General features: G+C 36.7%; 2 protein-coding genes across 3 annotated transcripts in view; both read right to left on the bottom strand.

Moving 5' to 3' along the window:
- Positions 1–8,626, bottom strand: part of LOC136416646 (retinaldehyde-binding protein 1-like) — a 47,603-nt gene extending 38,977 nt beyond the window's left edge. The window contains exon 1 of the mRNA XM_066401936.1: positions 8,623–8,626. The gene's annotated coding sequence lies outside the window, so the exon portion shown is untranslated. The remainder of the gene's footprint in view (positions 1–8,622) is intronic.
- Positions 2,514–13,947, bottom strand: part of sns (sticks and stones) — a 55,908-nt gene continuing 44,474 nt past the window's right edge. Inside the window, exons 4-20 of one of the 2 annotated variants that reach the window (XM_066401834.1) lie at positions 13,321–13,473; positions 12,704–12,963; positions 10,972–11,197; positions 10,798–10,910; positions 10,549–10,735; positions 10,362–10,498; positions 10,030–10,183; positions 9,671–9,973; positions 9,324–9,614; positions 8,980–9,267; positions 8,744–8,922; positions 7,464–7,715; positions 7,121–7,286; positions 5,898–6,068; positions 5,637–5,782; positions 4,880–5,123; positions 2,514–4,689 (exon numbers count right to left, since the gene is read on the bottom strand). In XM_066401834.1, coding sequence (XP_066257931.1) covers positions 4,343–4,689; positions 4,880–5,123; positions 5,637–5,782; positions 5,898–6,068; positions 7,121–7,286; positions 7,464–7,715; positions 8,744–8,922; positions 8,980–9,267; positions 9,324–9,614; positions 9,671–9,973; positions 10,030–10,183; positions 10,362–10,498; positions 10,549–10,735; positions 10,798–10,910; positions 10,972–11,197; positions 12,704–12,963; positions 13,321–13,473 — 3,617 coding nt within the window. In that variant the 3' untranslated portion in view covers positions 2,514–4,342. The remainder of the gene's footprint in view (positions 4,690–4,879; positions 5,124–5,636; positions 5,783–5,897; positions 6,069–7,120; positions 7,287–7,463; positions 7,716–8,743; positions 8,923–8,979; positions 9,268–9,323; positions 9,615–9,670; positions 9,974–10,029; positions 10,184–10,361; positions 10,499–10,548; positions 10,736–10,797; positions 10,911–10,971; positions 11,198–12,703; positions 12,964–13,320; positions 13,474–13,947) is intronic. The other variant, XM_066401843.1, reaches the window with a different exon arrangement.

Here is a 13,947-nt window from a genome sequence, read left to right as displayed (position 1 = left end):
GACCCTCAAAGCTAAAATATCAACTTCCGGTTTCCCTTCAAGGAATTCATGAATTCTCAATGAAATCCACATAGAAGTTGATTAGAAACTTTGAAAAAAAAGCAATTTTTGCATTAGGAAATTTCCAATTTATGTGCACTTCTGGGTTAGTTTAGGTGCAGTTTCAAGCGTAAAACTAAAACTTATTGTAAAGATGAATCTTTTCTTCTATATTTCTGTCTATTTTTTTCAAATAATTTTGCGTAATAATCCTCCCAGTGTCCATTTCAACGGACTCAATTTGCATTGGGAATCGAAAAAAAGAAAATTGAAGAGACAAGTGCTCGGGCCTCAGAAGGATATTGACTATCCTTCGTGATGGAATACCTACCAACTTCCCATTTTGCTTGAAATTAAAGAAGAGAACATCCGGATTGAGATTTAATTCAAACTTTAAAGAGAAACGCAGCGTTTTTGCATTCGTTCGGAGTCCGGAAATTTTCAATTTTATCTGTACTTTTAGGTAGCAGCCCCTCAGATATTATGAAATATCTGCCAACTTCTGACTTTCTTTTAAATTCGAGAATTGACGATGAAATCAGGATTGAGATTTAATTGAAACTTCGGAAAAATAATTTTTTCATTGGTTCAGTCAGGAAATTTTTATATTTATCATTTTTAGATTGTGTTTTTTCTGTTACCGGAATAAATTAGTGAATTTGAATTCGTTCAATAAATTTAAAAATTGACAATGAAATTGGGACTGAAATTCAATTGAAGCTCTGAAGAGGAAGACAGTGTTGCGTACATATGTACATGTTTAGCCAGGAAATTTACACTTTTATTTGAGTTCACTTTAGATTCAGGATTTAGGAAAACTTTCAGCGTTAAAATGCCAACGTTCGATTTTCCGGGGAAAAACAGGATACCTGATTATCAAACCTGGATTAAAATTGAATTGTAATTTGGAAGAAATAGAGCAGTTTTGCGTTGATTTAGCCAGGGTCCCTCGTACATCTGCATATCTTACATCTATCGACAATTTAAACAAAATCTAACAATATTCTCATTGCAATTCCTCACCCAATAAAATTAAGTGAACTTTTGTCCTGCCTTTGCAAACGCAGTCTTGCTTTAATTTAGCCAAGAAATTGAAGACCCTGCTACAGAAAAGAGGTATCTGCAATTTTAAAACAAAATGTGAAAGCTACAGTGTCTTGGCTTAACAGCTGATCTGTATCATTTGGTGTAACAAAGAGGTGCGTGTTGCAAAAGAACTTAGGGTCGCGGCGCTTAAACTTAAACGCCTATTTTCTGTTTGGCGCGACAAAAATGTATCTTAGAAAAAAGATATATCTGTGTTGCCAAAAAAAAAGAAAATTTCCTAATAAATTTTTTAAAAATATTCTTCTCACCATAAAAAAATCATAAGGAGTAGTTCATGATGCAATTTTATCGTTTTCAATTATTTTGCTATACAAAAAAAACCTACAGAATATCCAATATTCCAAAAAAAGATCTCGTATTCTGGTCCTCTTCCACTCAAAAAGGCAAAATATGAAAATGTAATTAGCTAAGAAATATGTTTCCCAGGCAGATCGCATACTATACGTCCCTGTGGTCAGATGAAATAAGTAGAGAAGAAACCGATGATTTCGAATGATATTCTTTTATAAACTGTTTTTGAGGTTTTGTTTTTTGTACTTTTTCCAAAAAATGTATGTGAAATAAATTTCGATAATATACTTTGGTTATGGAGAACATAAATTTTAAACGAGCGTACCATGCGGTTTTTCCTGTTGGTGACAAAAAAGACGTATCTGCATGTAAAAAAATCATATTTGCTAAAATTGACAAAAAAAAGGTATTTTTTTGCAGAATTATCTATCATATTTGTTTACAACATTCTTACATAGTTGTTTAGGCTATTTTAAAGCAGCAATTACAATATGTACATATAAGTATTATCGCTTCCTGTAAAATTGTTAAAAATGTAGATATCCCATATCCCTTTGTTGCAGCAGTCTTCAATTACCATTTTATTTATGCATGAACCTGACAACATCGGTATCTGCCGTGGAGCGTTTTTGTCATGTTTATGTTTACGTTTAAGTATGAGATCAGACACAGTTTTTTGGGGCATCTAGCCCCCTCGTCTCGAAAGTGGCTTCTTGCTCGCTTTGCCTCATCACTCACGTAAATTCCTCGTTTCTTCTAATATCATTTTTTGCCACGTGTTGGTTATTTTTTAATGCATCGAACAGTGTCCTTGAGACTGCTACCAGAAGGGTGCAAGTTCGTGGTTGAACGTTTTATAAATCTCTGAGTTCCACTATCATCGTCGAAACGCGCCATTTTTGGCTCCTTCGAGCCGGAATCGAATGTCGCCTCGTTTTGCAAGTTAAGTTGAGATTGAATTACTGCAATCGTTGATTCTGCTAATGCTGCTGATTTAGAATAATAATTCCATTTTAACATTGATACTGCTGCTAGTAAGGGCTGTTTTCATGGGAAATCGAACAAAAACAAACCACTAGATTTTCTGCATATTATAATTCGTAGATTTTTAACAATAGTAGTATGAAGATAAACATACATACAAGTTTTTATTGACTGGACATTTTAACATTTTTTACAATGAGCATTCATTCTTTATTGTTATCGTAACAATTATTTAAAAAAGATTCGATCAAAGTCAATCAGCATTTGCTCGTCCGTTTTATTTCTGGATCCAAATGCTAGCTTGACCCTCATAGGCCTGTATCAGGCAAGTTTTGTAAATTTATAGACACAGATTACTTTAGATTGTTTTTGACACTATTTACAATACGATAAATATTTAAAAAATCAAGTCGTTTATACAAAATTTTAAAATTATTTTAGATTTTTTCGCGTTCTTGTGTTATTTGGACCTTTGAGTATTTCCTTTAAGCTTTTTTGATTTTATTTTGATGTTGAATCGTGGATCCAAATATATAGTCATCAGTCTCGACGGGTACACATCTTAGATTATTTTAATTAAGAATTAGTTTAAAAACCAAAAAGCAAATATCTTTGAATTTACTAAAAATATTTACTTCTTTTTTAGTTTTTTTAGGTATAAAAGCCCATATTATTCACTATTTTACAACAAGTAGACGCGATATTTTTACAAAACTTTTTAAAGGCACTTTTTACATTTTTACCAATAAATAACGAACGATTTGGCAGAAATGGAAGGTTCATGTTTCTTAATAAGCTTATTATTATTTACAGGGAGTTCTAATTTTTAAGTTTTGTGTTTTGCCCTGTATACGAAAAAAAATGCCGTAACTATTAGTTTCCAACAAAAATGTTTCCATTTTAATAATAAATCTCTATGATTCACTGCATTTTATTATACCCTATTTGTCCGATGCTGAATAAAAAAGCTAATAAAGAAAAAAAAAACATTTATTATCGACTTAAAATAATAATAATGATAATAATAAAAAAGTTTTACTATAATACAAAATAATATAGACAAGAATTAAATTAAAGGCAATAAGTACGAAAAATAGCTAAAATGAATTATTTACATTCTGCCTGCAGCGGAGGAGGAAAAACTAAAAAATAAACGAAGTCACTTAATAAAAGACGAACTAAAAAATACTTTGGTTGTTCCATTGGACTAGTTAATAATTAATAATGAGATTTTTAATATGTATAAAACGCGGTTGAAATGGTTATGTACAAAAAAACAGTTATTTACAATAAACACATTAACAATATTATGTTAATTCATGAAACGAGCAATATTATCATTTTCTTACTTAATAAAACCGTTACTTATTATCGTTTGCAAAAATAACGTATTATTTACTAAAATTTATTAACTATCTAAAGATCACATAAATACGTTTTATATTTCAACAACTGATTATCAGTTAGCCACATATTTGTCAGAGAAACAAATTGACCACAAGTAAAGTGAATAAATATATTCAATTATCGATTAAAATCGACAAAATGGGCAGTTCATTTTGGGAAAAAAATATCATGTAAACCAGAAAATTTGAAATTGCATTCGAGGAAAATCTTCAATTTTATACCATTTCAGAGAATTAAAGTTCCAAAACGCAACTTTAGCACTCAAAACATATTATTGTATGATACGCATGTAGTATTGGGCGAAACATATTATGGCAAAACATCTTTTCCTTTTAGTCTTTCAATCCGGCGACGCCGCAATTTCTTCACTCAACTTAAACAAGTAACAAAATCAGTACGAACAACGTCGCCCCATCCGGCAACTTTTGAGCTCATAAATAAATTAGTCTGTCGCGACACTTGTGCACTGAACACTATTTTACAAAACGTACAAAATGTCGACGCCCCCCCTGTCTCAGACAAGATGCCCCTCCTGTTCGTTCACCCCGTAACCGTTACCGAAACTACTCAGTTCCCTCTTTTGGGCCAGCGTCTGCGCCTGCAGAATCTGCGCGTTCTGACTGGTGTTGTGCAGCACGTCAGGGGGCGGGACGTGACGCGGATGACGTAATAGCGAGCCATTGGACGGCAGAGGGGGCGTGGCCGGAGTGAGGGTGTGTTGGAGATGCGGGTGGGTAGGTATTGGCGGAGGGTTTTGGAAATCTAATGGTGGGGGGTAGGAGAGATACCTATCTGCCACGTTGTAGTAACTACCATCGGCGGGGGGAGTGGGGGTTGGGGCACTGACGTAGGACGACTTAGCTGGAATTTAATTCATGGATTTAGTAGAAATTTGGATAAATAAACCAAGTTAGTTTTAGTATAAATTTTTGCATTCAAAATCCTAAATTACTTCAGGTTAACTGTCGTAAGTTTGATTTTCAAAACTGGGAAAATTTCTGTTTAGTAAAATTAATAAATTAGTAAATTGTTAAATGTAAAATGCACACACCTGACATGCCAATACCAGGCCCGTAATGCCCCAGACTTTGGTCGTCTCGCGACCTAGGTCTGGTGTCATGCAAATGATGGTGATGGTGATGGGGGTGGGGCAACGTGTGCGTTTTATGCGCCATGGTCACGTGCCCCGCCATTTGCATTTCGTACACTGGGTACGCACCTGGGGGGTAGTCCACCGGGGGTGGCTGCTCGATTATGTACGAGTTGGGTGCTTGTTTGCTTCGGCTATCTTCGTGCTAAGGGAAACAAATTATGTAGTGTCAATTAGTAATGCTCCAACGGAAAATTGCTAAATCGACATTTTCCATTGTTTGAAATTTTCCTAACTGACATGTAAAGTTTTCGCAGAACCCTTTGTGATTGTCAAAATATTCTTGGAGTTTTTGGGTGAGTCTTTTTTAAGATTTTCGAGCTTACTTAAGAATGAGCAGGTAATATTAATGGCTTAAGAGGAGCTTATGCCGTGTGACATGTGTGTTACTAGACGTTTATTATATAGCTACTCGGAGCACGGCGAAATTTTTAATGGTGCAAATCACTGAGATAACAAAAAATCAAGTAAAGTAAAATCCGATAGTTCTGGAGGCTCTTTCAGGCAAAACAGTTACTTTTTCACTATCTAACGCATGTTTTTGTTTGTAATAAGAATTTATTTGTTCGACTTTCCTTTCTCAGGATCCCTTAATGGCCCTCTGTAATCTCATAAAGGAGAAATCCGATATGGCAAAGCCCGAAATCCGGCAACTTACCACATATTCATTATTGCTGCCTTCGTTAGAGTAGGTTTCGCTTTTCTCGCTCACTGATGACAGCGTTTCCCCTGTCATTGTGTCGTTGTAGCTGCTCGGGGCGTACATTTCAATTGTAGCCGACTTCCCGGTCTGGTTGCTTTGTTCTATGCAAATAAAAAGGGAGAGTTTCTCGTTAAAATTCCCATAAAAAACAATTTTAATTGGCCGCAGTTATACCAGAAAATCCAACTAAAAAAAAAAAAACGAAACAAAACAAACCTCTAATTCGTTTAGCCCTTCGCTTTAGCATACACCCGGCGACCAAGCCGATATTAAGTATTAGCAAAACGACTCCAATAACGGACGCGCTGATAATCATTATTCTGGATAGGTCCTCTTTTTCGAGCATGTCCGCCGGCAAAACCTTCTCGACTTGATCCCCTTCGAAGGCTACAATAAAATGAACGGAATTAATTACCTGCCGGTCGTTTCTTGGCACGTCTATGAAGACAACAGCCGAGTAGCAGGACGTTGGATAGGATTACCAGAGTCCCTAAGATGGTACCCACGATGACCAGAAATCCAGGGAAATTTCGCAGGTTTCGTTCGTCCAAGCTGGGACTCGAATAAGAGGGAGGTACCTTGTCTGGTGTTAGTAAGGTGGCGTGAAAGAAAGTTAGATTAGTTGGGAATCTGAGGAAACTTTAGCTAGAAGGATTCAATGGCTTAATGTAAATAAGTTTGAGGGGACCTGTTAATTTTTTCTCCTTTCTTCACACACACAAAAGGGGGTTGTCGCACACACAAAAAGGGTCCTCTGCGATTCAGACGAGGAATTTTCAAAGCGTTTCACATATCTTACGTACTCTCGTCATAGACACGTTAGTTCTGTTAATTTTCGTTTTTATAACAACTTTTTCATGGATTCTGGAGACGGTGGCTGATTTGTAATTAAAGTGTTGACAAGGTCTTCGTTCAAGTCCTTAGTAAAGGGTGAATGTAATTCTCAGTTAGTTTGAAATGAAAATAGTGTGCAATTCCACCTCCCCAATAAACTTTATTTGTGTGTGGCGTTATTTTCAAATAAAATAAAAAAGGATTAATTTAACTTCATTGTGTCTTTCTAGAGGTTTGAGAGCTAAAAATGCGGGTTAGTTGGACATTCAGTGGAGGCAAAGGAGAATGTCTGTTAGTTTCAAGGCATTCACTTAAATTGAGAATAGTTTTAAATTTTTTACTGACAAAATGCAGGCTCTGAGATACAAATACAGCTTTTCGATTTTTTCTTGCTATTTCAGAAGCACTGATAGACGATTTCAAGAGAAATCTATATAGGGACGTCCAATTAAGAATTTTACTATTTAAAATATCTAAAGACTCTTCCCAAAATAAAATTTTCCGTGCAAGCCTTTATAGTATACAAGGTGTAGACATAGTAGGCAACAACGACACATTCGAAATTTCTGGAAATATTTCTGAAAAGTAACTAATTTTGGACTTACTGGATGTTCTTGCTGAAAATAAATCTGGCATATAATTGCTGCTGCCTAGTTTATTGGAAGCCATAATGGAGAAAAGGTACTGAGTGTCTACGTCCAGGCCCTTAATTGTGAAAGTTGTAGCATTGGGTGGTTGGACGTCTTCGTATTTGTATCCATCGTCATTCACCTGTAAAATTAAAACCAGCTTTAAATTTTACCGTCAAAATACTCGCCCTGAGATAGTGAAATTGCGAAAAAATAAATCGATTACTGGGGATTGCGATTCATATCACCTCTTAGCATATTCGAAGTAATTTATATGTTGGAGATATCGACAGAGAAACAGAAGAAACACAAAACTTACCTTTCTGTATCGTATTCGGTATGATGGTGTCATGCCCCCATCAAATCCAGGTGTCCAGGCCAATATGGCCGAGTCATGGGTGACATTTAATACTACCAACAAATTGGGAATATCTGGAGCAGAAGTGACTTCTAGCCGAGGTGAAACTGTGGCGAATCCCTGGTCATTCCTGGCTACACACTCGTAATTGCCATAATCTGCTGATGTCACGTGGTAGATGTAGAGGGTGGATTCTGTGGTGAGTTGGTCGATCTGGAAAAACAAATATGGTACCTTGAAACTTGTCCTGATTGGGTTCCCTGACTGGAGCAGTATTCCTCCAGGGATATCGCAGTAAAAGTATTAGAAAGCTTCGTGAGCTTGATTGCATTTGCTTATGAAAAGGGAGAATTAATTCAAAAATTTGAAAATTGGGACCATTATTCGACATATTTCAATAAAACTTCCATATATTTGATTTATTGTTTTTCACCTATATTAACCGATTTGAATTTTGTTTTGACCCTGGACAAATCAAATAAGGTTCTAGATCCAATAGTGAGAAATGTGTGACTTCGTATCTCGAAAATTGAAAGAGATATTTTGCAACTCGATATATGTAAGAGTTAGAGCTCATCGGGAAAGTTAGTTTGAGCAGTTTTCTAAGACAGTTGATCTGCAGATTATTGAGATATTAACGCTCAAGCTAAAAAAACACCAAAAAGTAGCTATATTTTCAGTTTTTGGATGAAAACTAGTTTTCAAAAATTGTACATGGCTGTTGTCTGATTCGTTTACTTAAAATTACAAACGAAATGATATTAGTTATTCAATTAATGGATCTAGAATACAACGTTATAATCACTATAAGGTATTGCACCTTAAATAAAATTAGTAAGTGTAAAATAGTGTTGTGAGTGACCGCTCGCGATGTGTATCGAGTGAATGTTCGTTGAAAAGTGAGCCTTCGAATATTTGAGTCATTTTCCCAACCTCATCGATGAGAAAGTCGGGAAAGATTTTTATTGGACCCGAAATGTGGAATTTGTAGTTGTAAACCAGAAAAAGTTGGACATCTGCTCTTAGGTACAATTCACAACAAGTTGCCCGAAGAGTCAATGATAGCTACCCTGAAAAAGTACACGATGGTACGACCAGAACGTGCTTTCACGAGCTTCGCCAAATTGTGATTTTGTAGGGCTAACGATCCCTACTAATAAAATCTCTACAGAACCAGATATCAATGGAGTGAATATATATGCAAACATGTAACAGGCGTTTATTCAACTCTTGATACTCACTTGTCTATACGTAGTGTAGTATTTTCCAGCACTATTATTAGCATTTATGGAATTCCCATTCCTAGCCCAAGTGTACCTGGCTAATGGAGAAGCTTGACTTCTGCAGATCATTTTTCCAGTTTCTCCAGCATCGCTCGCGAATTTCTTTAAGGCAGGACTATCGACGATTTCGGGTTTATCTGGAAGAAAGAGTCAAATATAATGACTTCCTCACAACACTCTTCTCCAAAACTCACGTTTAACAATCAGCATAACCTCCCTAATCGTAACATTCCCAACCCCGTTGTTAGCGATGCACTGGAACACGCCCAAGTCCTCTCTTGTGACTTGACTGATTCTGAGATTCGAAGTACCGTTTTTGTCGTACATCACCGAAGTCCTGGCATCGAAATCTGGAAAATCATCCCTTTTCCAGGTAATCGTGTCATCGGCCAAAGGATTTCCATCTGCGGTGCAAGACAATGTTGCGTCTTCTTTAGGATTCACTATTACTGTTTCACTAGTTTGGGTGATTGAGGCTGGATCTAGAGAAGAATAATAAATTAGTTGTGAGGCAGTCATTAATTTAATGCGGACGTACATTGTACGGTGACGTTTATGGACGCAAGGGCACTTCCTTCGGAATTTAGGGCTTCACAGTTGTAAATCCCCGCATCATGTCTGGAGAGTTTTGTGATGTTTAAAACTGAGCCTTCAGAAAGAATTCTTTCAGCCCCATTTGAGGAAGAAACTTGAGTAATAGGAAGCCCATCTTTGGTCCATGTGTAGGCAATACTCTCTGGGTTTCCTTCAGCCCTTAGGATGATTACTAGGGGCTCATTTTCAATCCCCGTTACTGACTCTTCGTTGTTTTTATCAAAGATCGGTTTATCTATTCAAAAATTTCACATAAGAATCGAACTAAGAAGTAATTCCAAAAATACCTACATAAAACTTCCAGGAGAATGGAGTTATGAGTTCCTCTCTGCAAAGCGTCATTCTGAGCCTGGCAGGTATACTGCATCCCATTCATATCCTCAGTAACATTTATCATCAGCTCAATTGACGATACAGTGCCGCCATGTAGTCCTGGTTTGGAATAGTTTTGATATCCTTGGACTGGTATTCCATCCTTGTACCAGGACATTTTGGCAGGAGGGTTGCTGGAACTGGAATCGCAGATCAAAGTGGCTTCATCTCCAGGTTTCAGTTCTTTGGGTTGCTGACGAATCGCCACGTTTTCAGGAGGAACTTTATATGGAAAAATTAGTTTTACAGTGCAAGGGAAATTTAAGAGATATTCTTACAATAAACGCTCATGGTGACAGTTTCAAAGAGGGGGATTTCAGTTGCGGAATTGGCAGCTTCGCATCTGTATCGAGCCTCGTTGTCTGTAACGTTGGTGAGGAGAGTTATTTCGGCACTTACAGATTTGTCGGTCGATTTCGTCGTTGAGTGGATCTAAAAAGGAGGTAACGTTTGAGAGAAAAAGTGATGAAAATTCCCTGAATGTTAAGAAAGCTCTCACAACATGGCAACAGAGCTTAAATTATGGATGATCATATCCCAGATTGCTTTAAAGAAAAAGGACGATGCTATGTTGTCGAATAATGTATCGGAAATAAAATAAAAAAATTACCTTTTTATCGTTTTTGTACCATGTCAAAGTGGCCAAGGGATTTCCTCCCGAAGATGTACAAGAAACCTTCTGTACAGTTCCTGCAGGCACATGCGTCCCCTCAGTGTAACCATGAATAAAGGGCTGACTTGGAGGGTCTAAAACCACAAAAAATTACTCTAACCCTCAAAAAAATATCAAAACTTACATAAAACGTTAATGTTGTGTGTAGAGACTACATTCTCAGTCAACTGCATGTTTAGACCGTGACAAATGACCACCAAACTTCTTCTATTGGGCTCCACCACTGCCGTAATATTGGAGGTGGTGACCCAACCCCCTTCGGGGGATACCACTGTGCGAGAGGTGGCATTTCGAACTTGCCTACCTCCAACCTAAATAATAAATTCATTAAATGTTACTTTTGCCCCGGAAAGAGCTATTGAAATGAACTTACTGTCCATTTGATCTCTGCTGGAGGGTTGGAGTTTGCAGTGGTGCATGTCAAAGGTACTGGGTCGCCCACCCTTGCTTCCGTTGGGCCTGAGATGGTCACGTGGGAAGGAGCGACTATAAAAATAACAATTATTATTGAAATAGCCTACAATAGAGAGTATGCGGGGGGACGTACAGAGAACAGTCATGTCAATTTCGACTTTAAGGGGGGTTTTGGACATGATGTTGCTGGCTTCGCACTTGTAGCGTGCTTTGTTGTCACTGGCGTCTGCAGTGAAGGTGTATACATTCTCGGAGACTCTCCCAGCTGTCCTGTAGGCCATTCGAATTTGCTCTCCGTTTTTGTACCAGATTAGTTGGGCTGGGGGGTTGCCGCCCCTACATCTGCACACAAGCTCCACCTAAAAACGAGAAACTAGTTATGAAAATTCTTCAATAATAGAGAAGGTTAAAAAACTAAATATTGAATTAAAAACTCAAATTCTGTGCCAGCTTCGATATTCCAAAAGGTCACATAATTTATTTCAGCTAGAATTCCATTTTCATATAAACAATTCCAAAAGTGAAGTCAGAAAAACACGTTCTGCGAGATCTGAAAAGTCACTGCCAAATTCCGAATATCGAGGTAAAAAGAAGCAAAATCTCTTCCCCATTCCCGAAATTCACAAATTTCCCAAAAAAACATTCTTACTCTCAAAATCGGCACAAAATCTTGAAATTTGCAACTGTAAAAAAAGCTAAAAACACCCTCTAAAACATGTGATAGCAAAAACTGAAAAATATCCTAAAATTTCTAGGCAAAAACACAAATTCTGTAGACCCAAAAAAGTGAAAAAAAAAAATCTTTATATTATATACTACATACATATGTACATGTATAGAGTGTCCAGTTTTGGGAAATTCGTAGAAAAAATAAAGAAACTCCTAAACTCTCATTCGATTAGCTATTTGAATGAGTATTTCTGGTGAATGATTCAACATTAAGAAATTTTAATTTTATCGTCCCCTGCCAGAGATTTTCTCTAACAGATAAATACCGTTCATACAGGTTAATCGACACACCTAGTGGTCAAAAACCTCAAACTGTTACCGCCAAACCGAGCCTGTGCAACTGATTTATAATATCGTATTAATTTCACAACATCTCCATTATGAATCCGAGGCTGGTGTTTAATTACGAAACGTACATAAAACCCCTCCCGCTATGATGGAGTTTTTGCTGCCAACAAAAACTAATAAATTGCCAAAAGCTATTTTAAACCCGGGATCAATGATAATACAAAATCATGCGTGGAGCGCCATTTAACTTTGAGCAATATGGTGGAAGGGTATAAGAGAAGTTTTGTCCTCAAGGGAGCACCGCCCCCACTAAAAAGGAGTTTTGCATATTTTTTTGTTGTTTCAGTGCTGGGTTTTAATGGAATATTTTATAAGTTTGAGTGTCTTTAGGGAGAAAAGATCCTGCAAACTCACTATTAAGCTTAAATAAATCAACATATTCATTAAATTAACAATTCAAAAGAGCGAAAAACCGTATTTACACACACAAAAACAAGAAAAGCCACAACGGGCTTTCAAAATTTGTTAAATTTTGATTTCCTCTTTAAATTGCAGTTCCACACACGTACACATTTTTTTCATCTCTTGCCTACTGAAAATATAGAAAATAAAAAAAAATCTCAACGTTTTCGTCTCAGATTTTGTTAACATTTCGTTTCGTTGTATTTTTTTCAGAAAAACGCGAGACCGATCCTTTAAAACTGTGTCTAATTCCGTTGAATATTACGAGCCCAAATAAAACAATAATAAAGTCTTAATATTCATTGTTCAAGTCACGCCATTTTGAACTCAAGCCATATAAGTGTTTTATAAAACCATCCTAATTGACTTGATGAACTCCTACTTACAGTTTGACCTCTCTTGATGGTCTCTCCCTCTGTGTAGCCCTCAATATATGGATTTCCAGGTGGATATAGCACACTAAGCTGGACAGTTGATCTCATAGGAGTGTCCAGTGACAGAGCCTCGTGTCTGGCCTCACACGTGTAAGTGGCCATGTCATCTTCATGGGTCGGTTTCAGCAAAATTCGTGAATGGGTGTCGTAGCGAGTAATTGTTTTGTCTCCCTTTTTCAGTGGTATTTCTATGGTTTGGTCCTCACGGCTGGCTGTTAAAATGAAATGAAAACATGGAAAAGTGTCTTAATTTGATTCGGTGAATGGAACAACATTGTTGCTTTCACTCAAACTATATAATTGAATACGTGGCTTCAATTATACAATTAAAACCACGACAATCTCCCATTTTCCCGGAATTTGCAAGACTTTTTGTTTAAGCGAAGGAACTAGAAACCTAAAATAAAACGGCATGTAATAATTGTGAACGTTATCCATAAAATCTGCCGTTTTGTGTTTAGAATTTCAAGCAGGAGCTGTTTAGCTATTCTTTCAGTGTGGGATGAATATTTTGCATGGGCAAGTTATCGATGGCTTATAGCCTTGTAAACTTTATTTTTATAACTTACGTATGTTAATTTCCACATTTCCCCTATACCAAACGATCCTGGCTGCAGGTTTAGCATTACGAACGCGACACTCCAAATTGAACTCCTGATTTTCCTTGATTTCGATCTTCGAGTTGTGCCTGTGATCCAGAATTTCCACTGTGGATGGGGGAGCTGAAAAAAAAACAAAACTCAATATCCACTCTTCTCCGCTTTAATGTTAAAATAATAATAGTGAATAATAAAACAATTTCGCAATATCTGCTCTTTTTTGAAAATAAAATTGCGATAAAACAAACGAAAACCATTACACCGGTTTATTCTATGCGGAGCTTTACGGCCAGTGATTCGCTTTGATCGGAAATTTGTGCGTCAGATTTTGTTTCGAATGTATCGTTTGTAATTTTACGCATTTCATTAATTAATCCCATACATTTAACTAAAATTAAAAATTAAAAATTCACAACCCGGCAAGGTACGACACACATCTCCTATAACCAGGGACGTTTCAATAATTATTTTAATGAAATTAAATATTGTATTTGTTTATCTTGATTGTGTTACTAGCGATTATAAATGTGTTCGCATAAATTTATAAAATCCGAAACAATGCAGCTGCGATGTGGGTTTCAAACAAATCACGGTAAA

This window comes from Euwallacea similis, chromosome 2, assembly GCF_039881205.1.
Source record: "Euwallacea similis isolate ESF13 chromosome 2, ESF131.1, whole genome shotgun sequence".
In the NCBI taxonomy this organism is placed as follows: domain Eukaryota; kingdom Metazoa; phylum Arthropoda; class Insecta; order Coleoptera; family Curculionidae; genus Euwallacea; species Euwallacea similis.
This window is presented reverse-complemented; position numbering and strand designations above follow the sequence as displayed.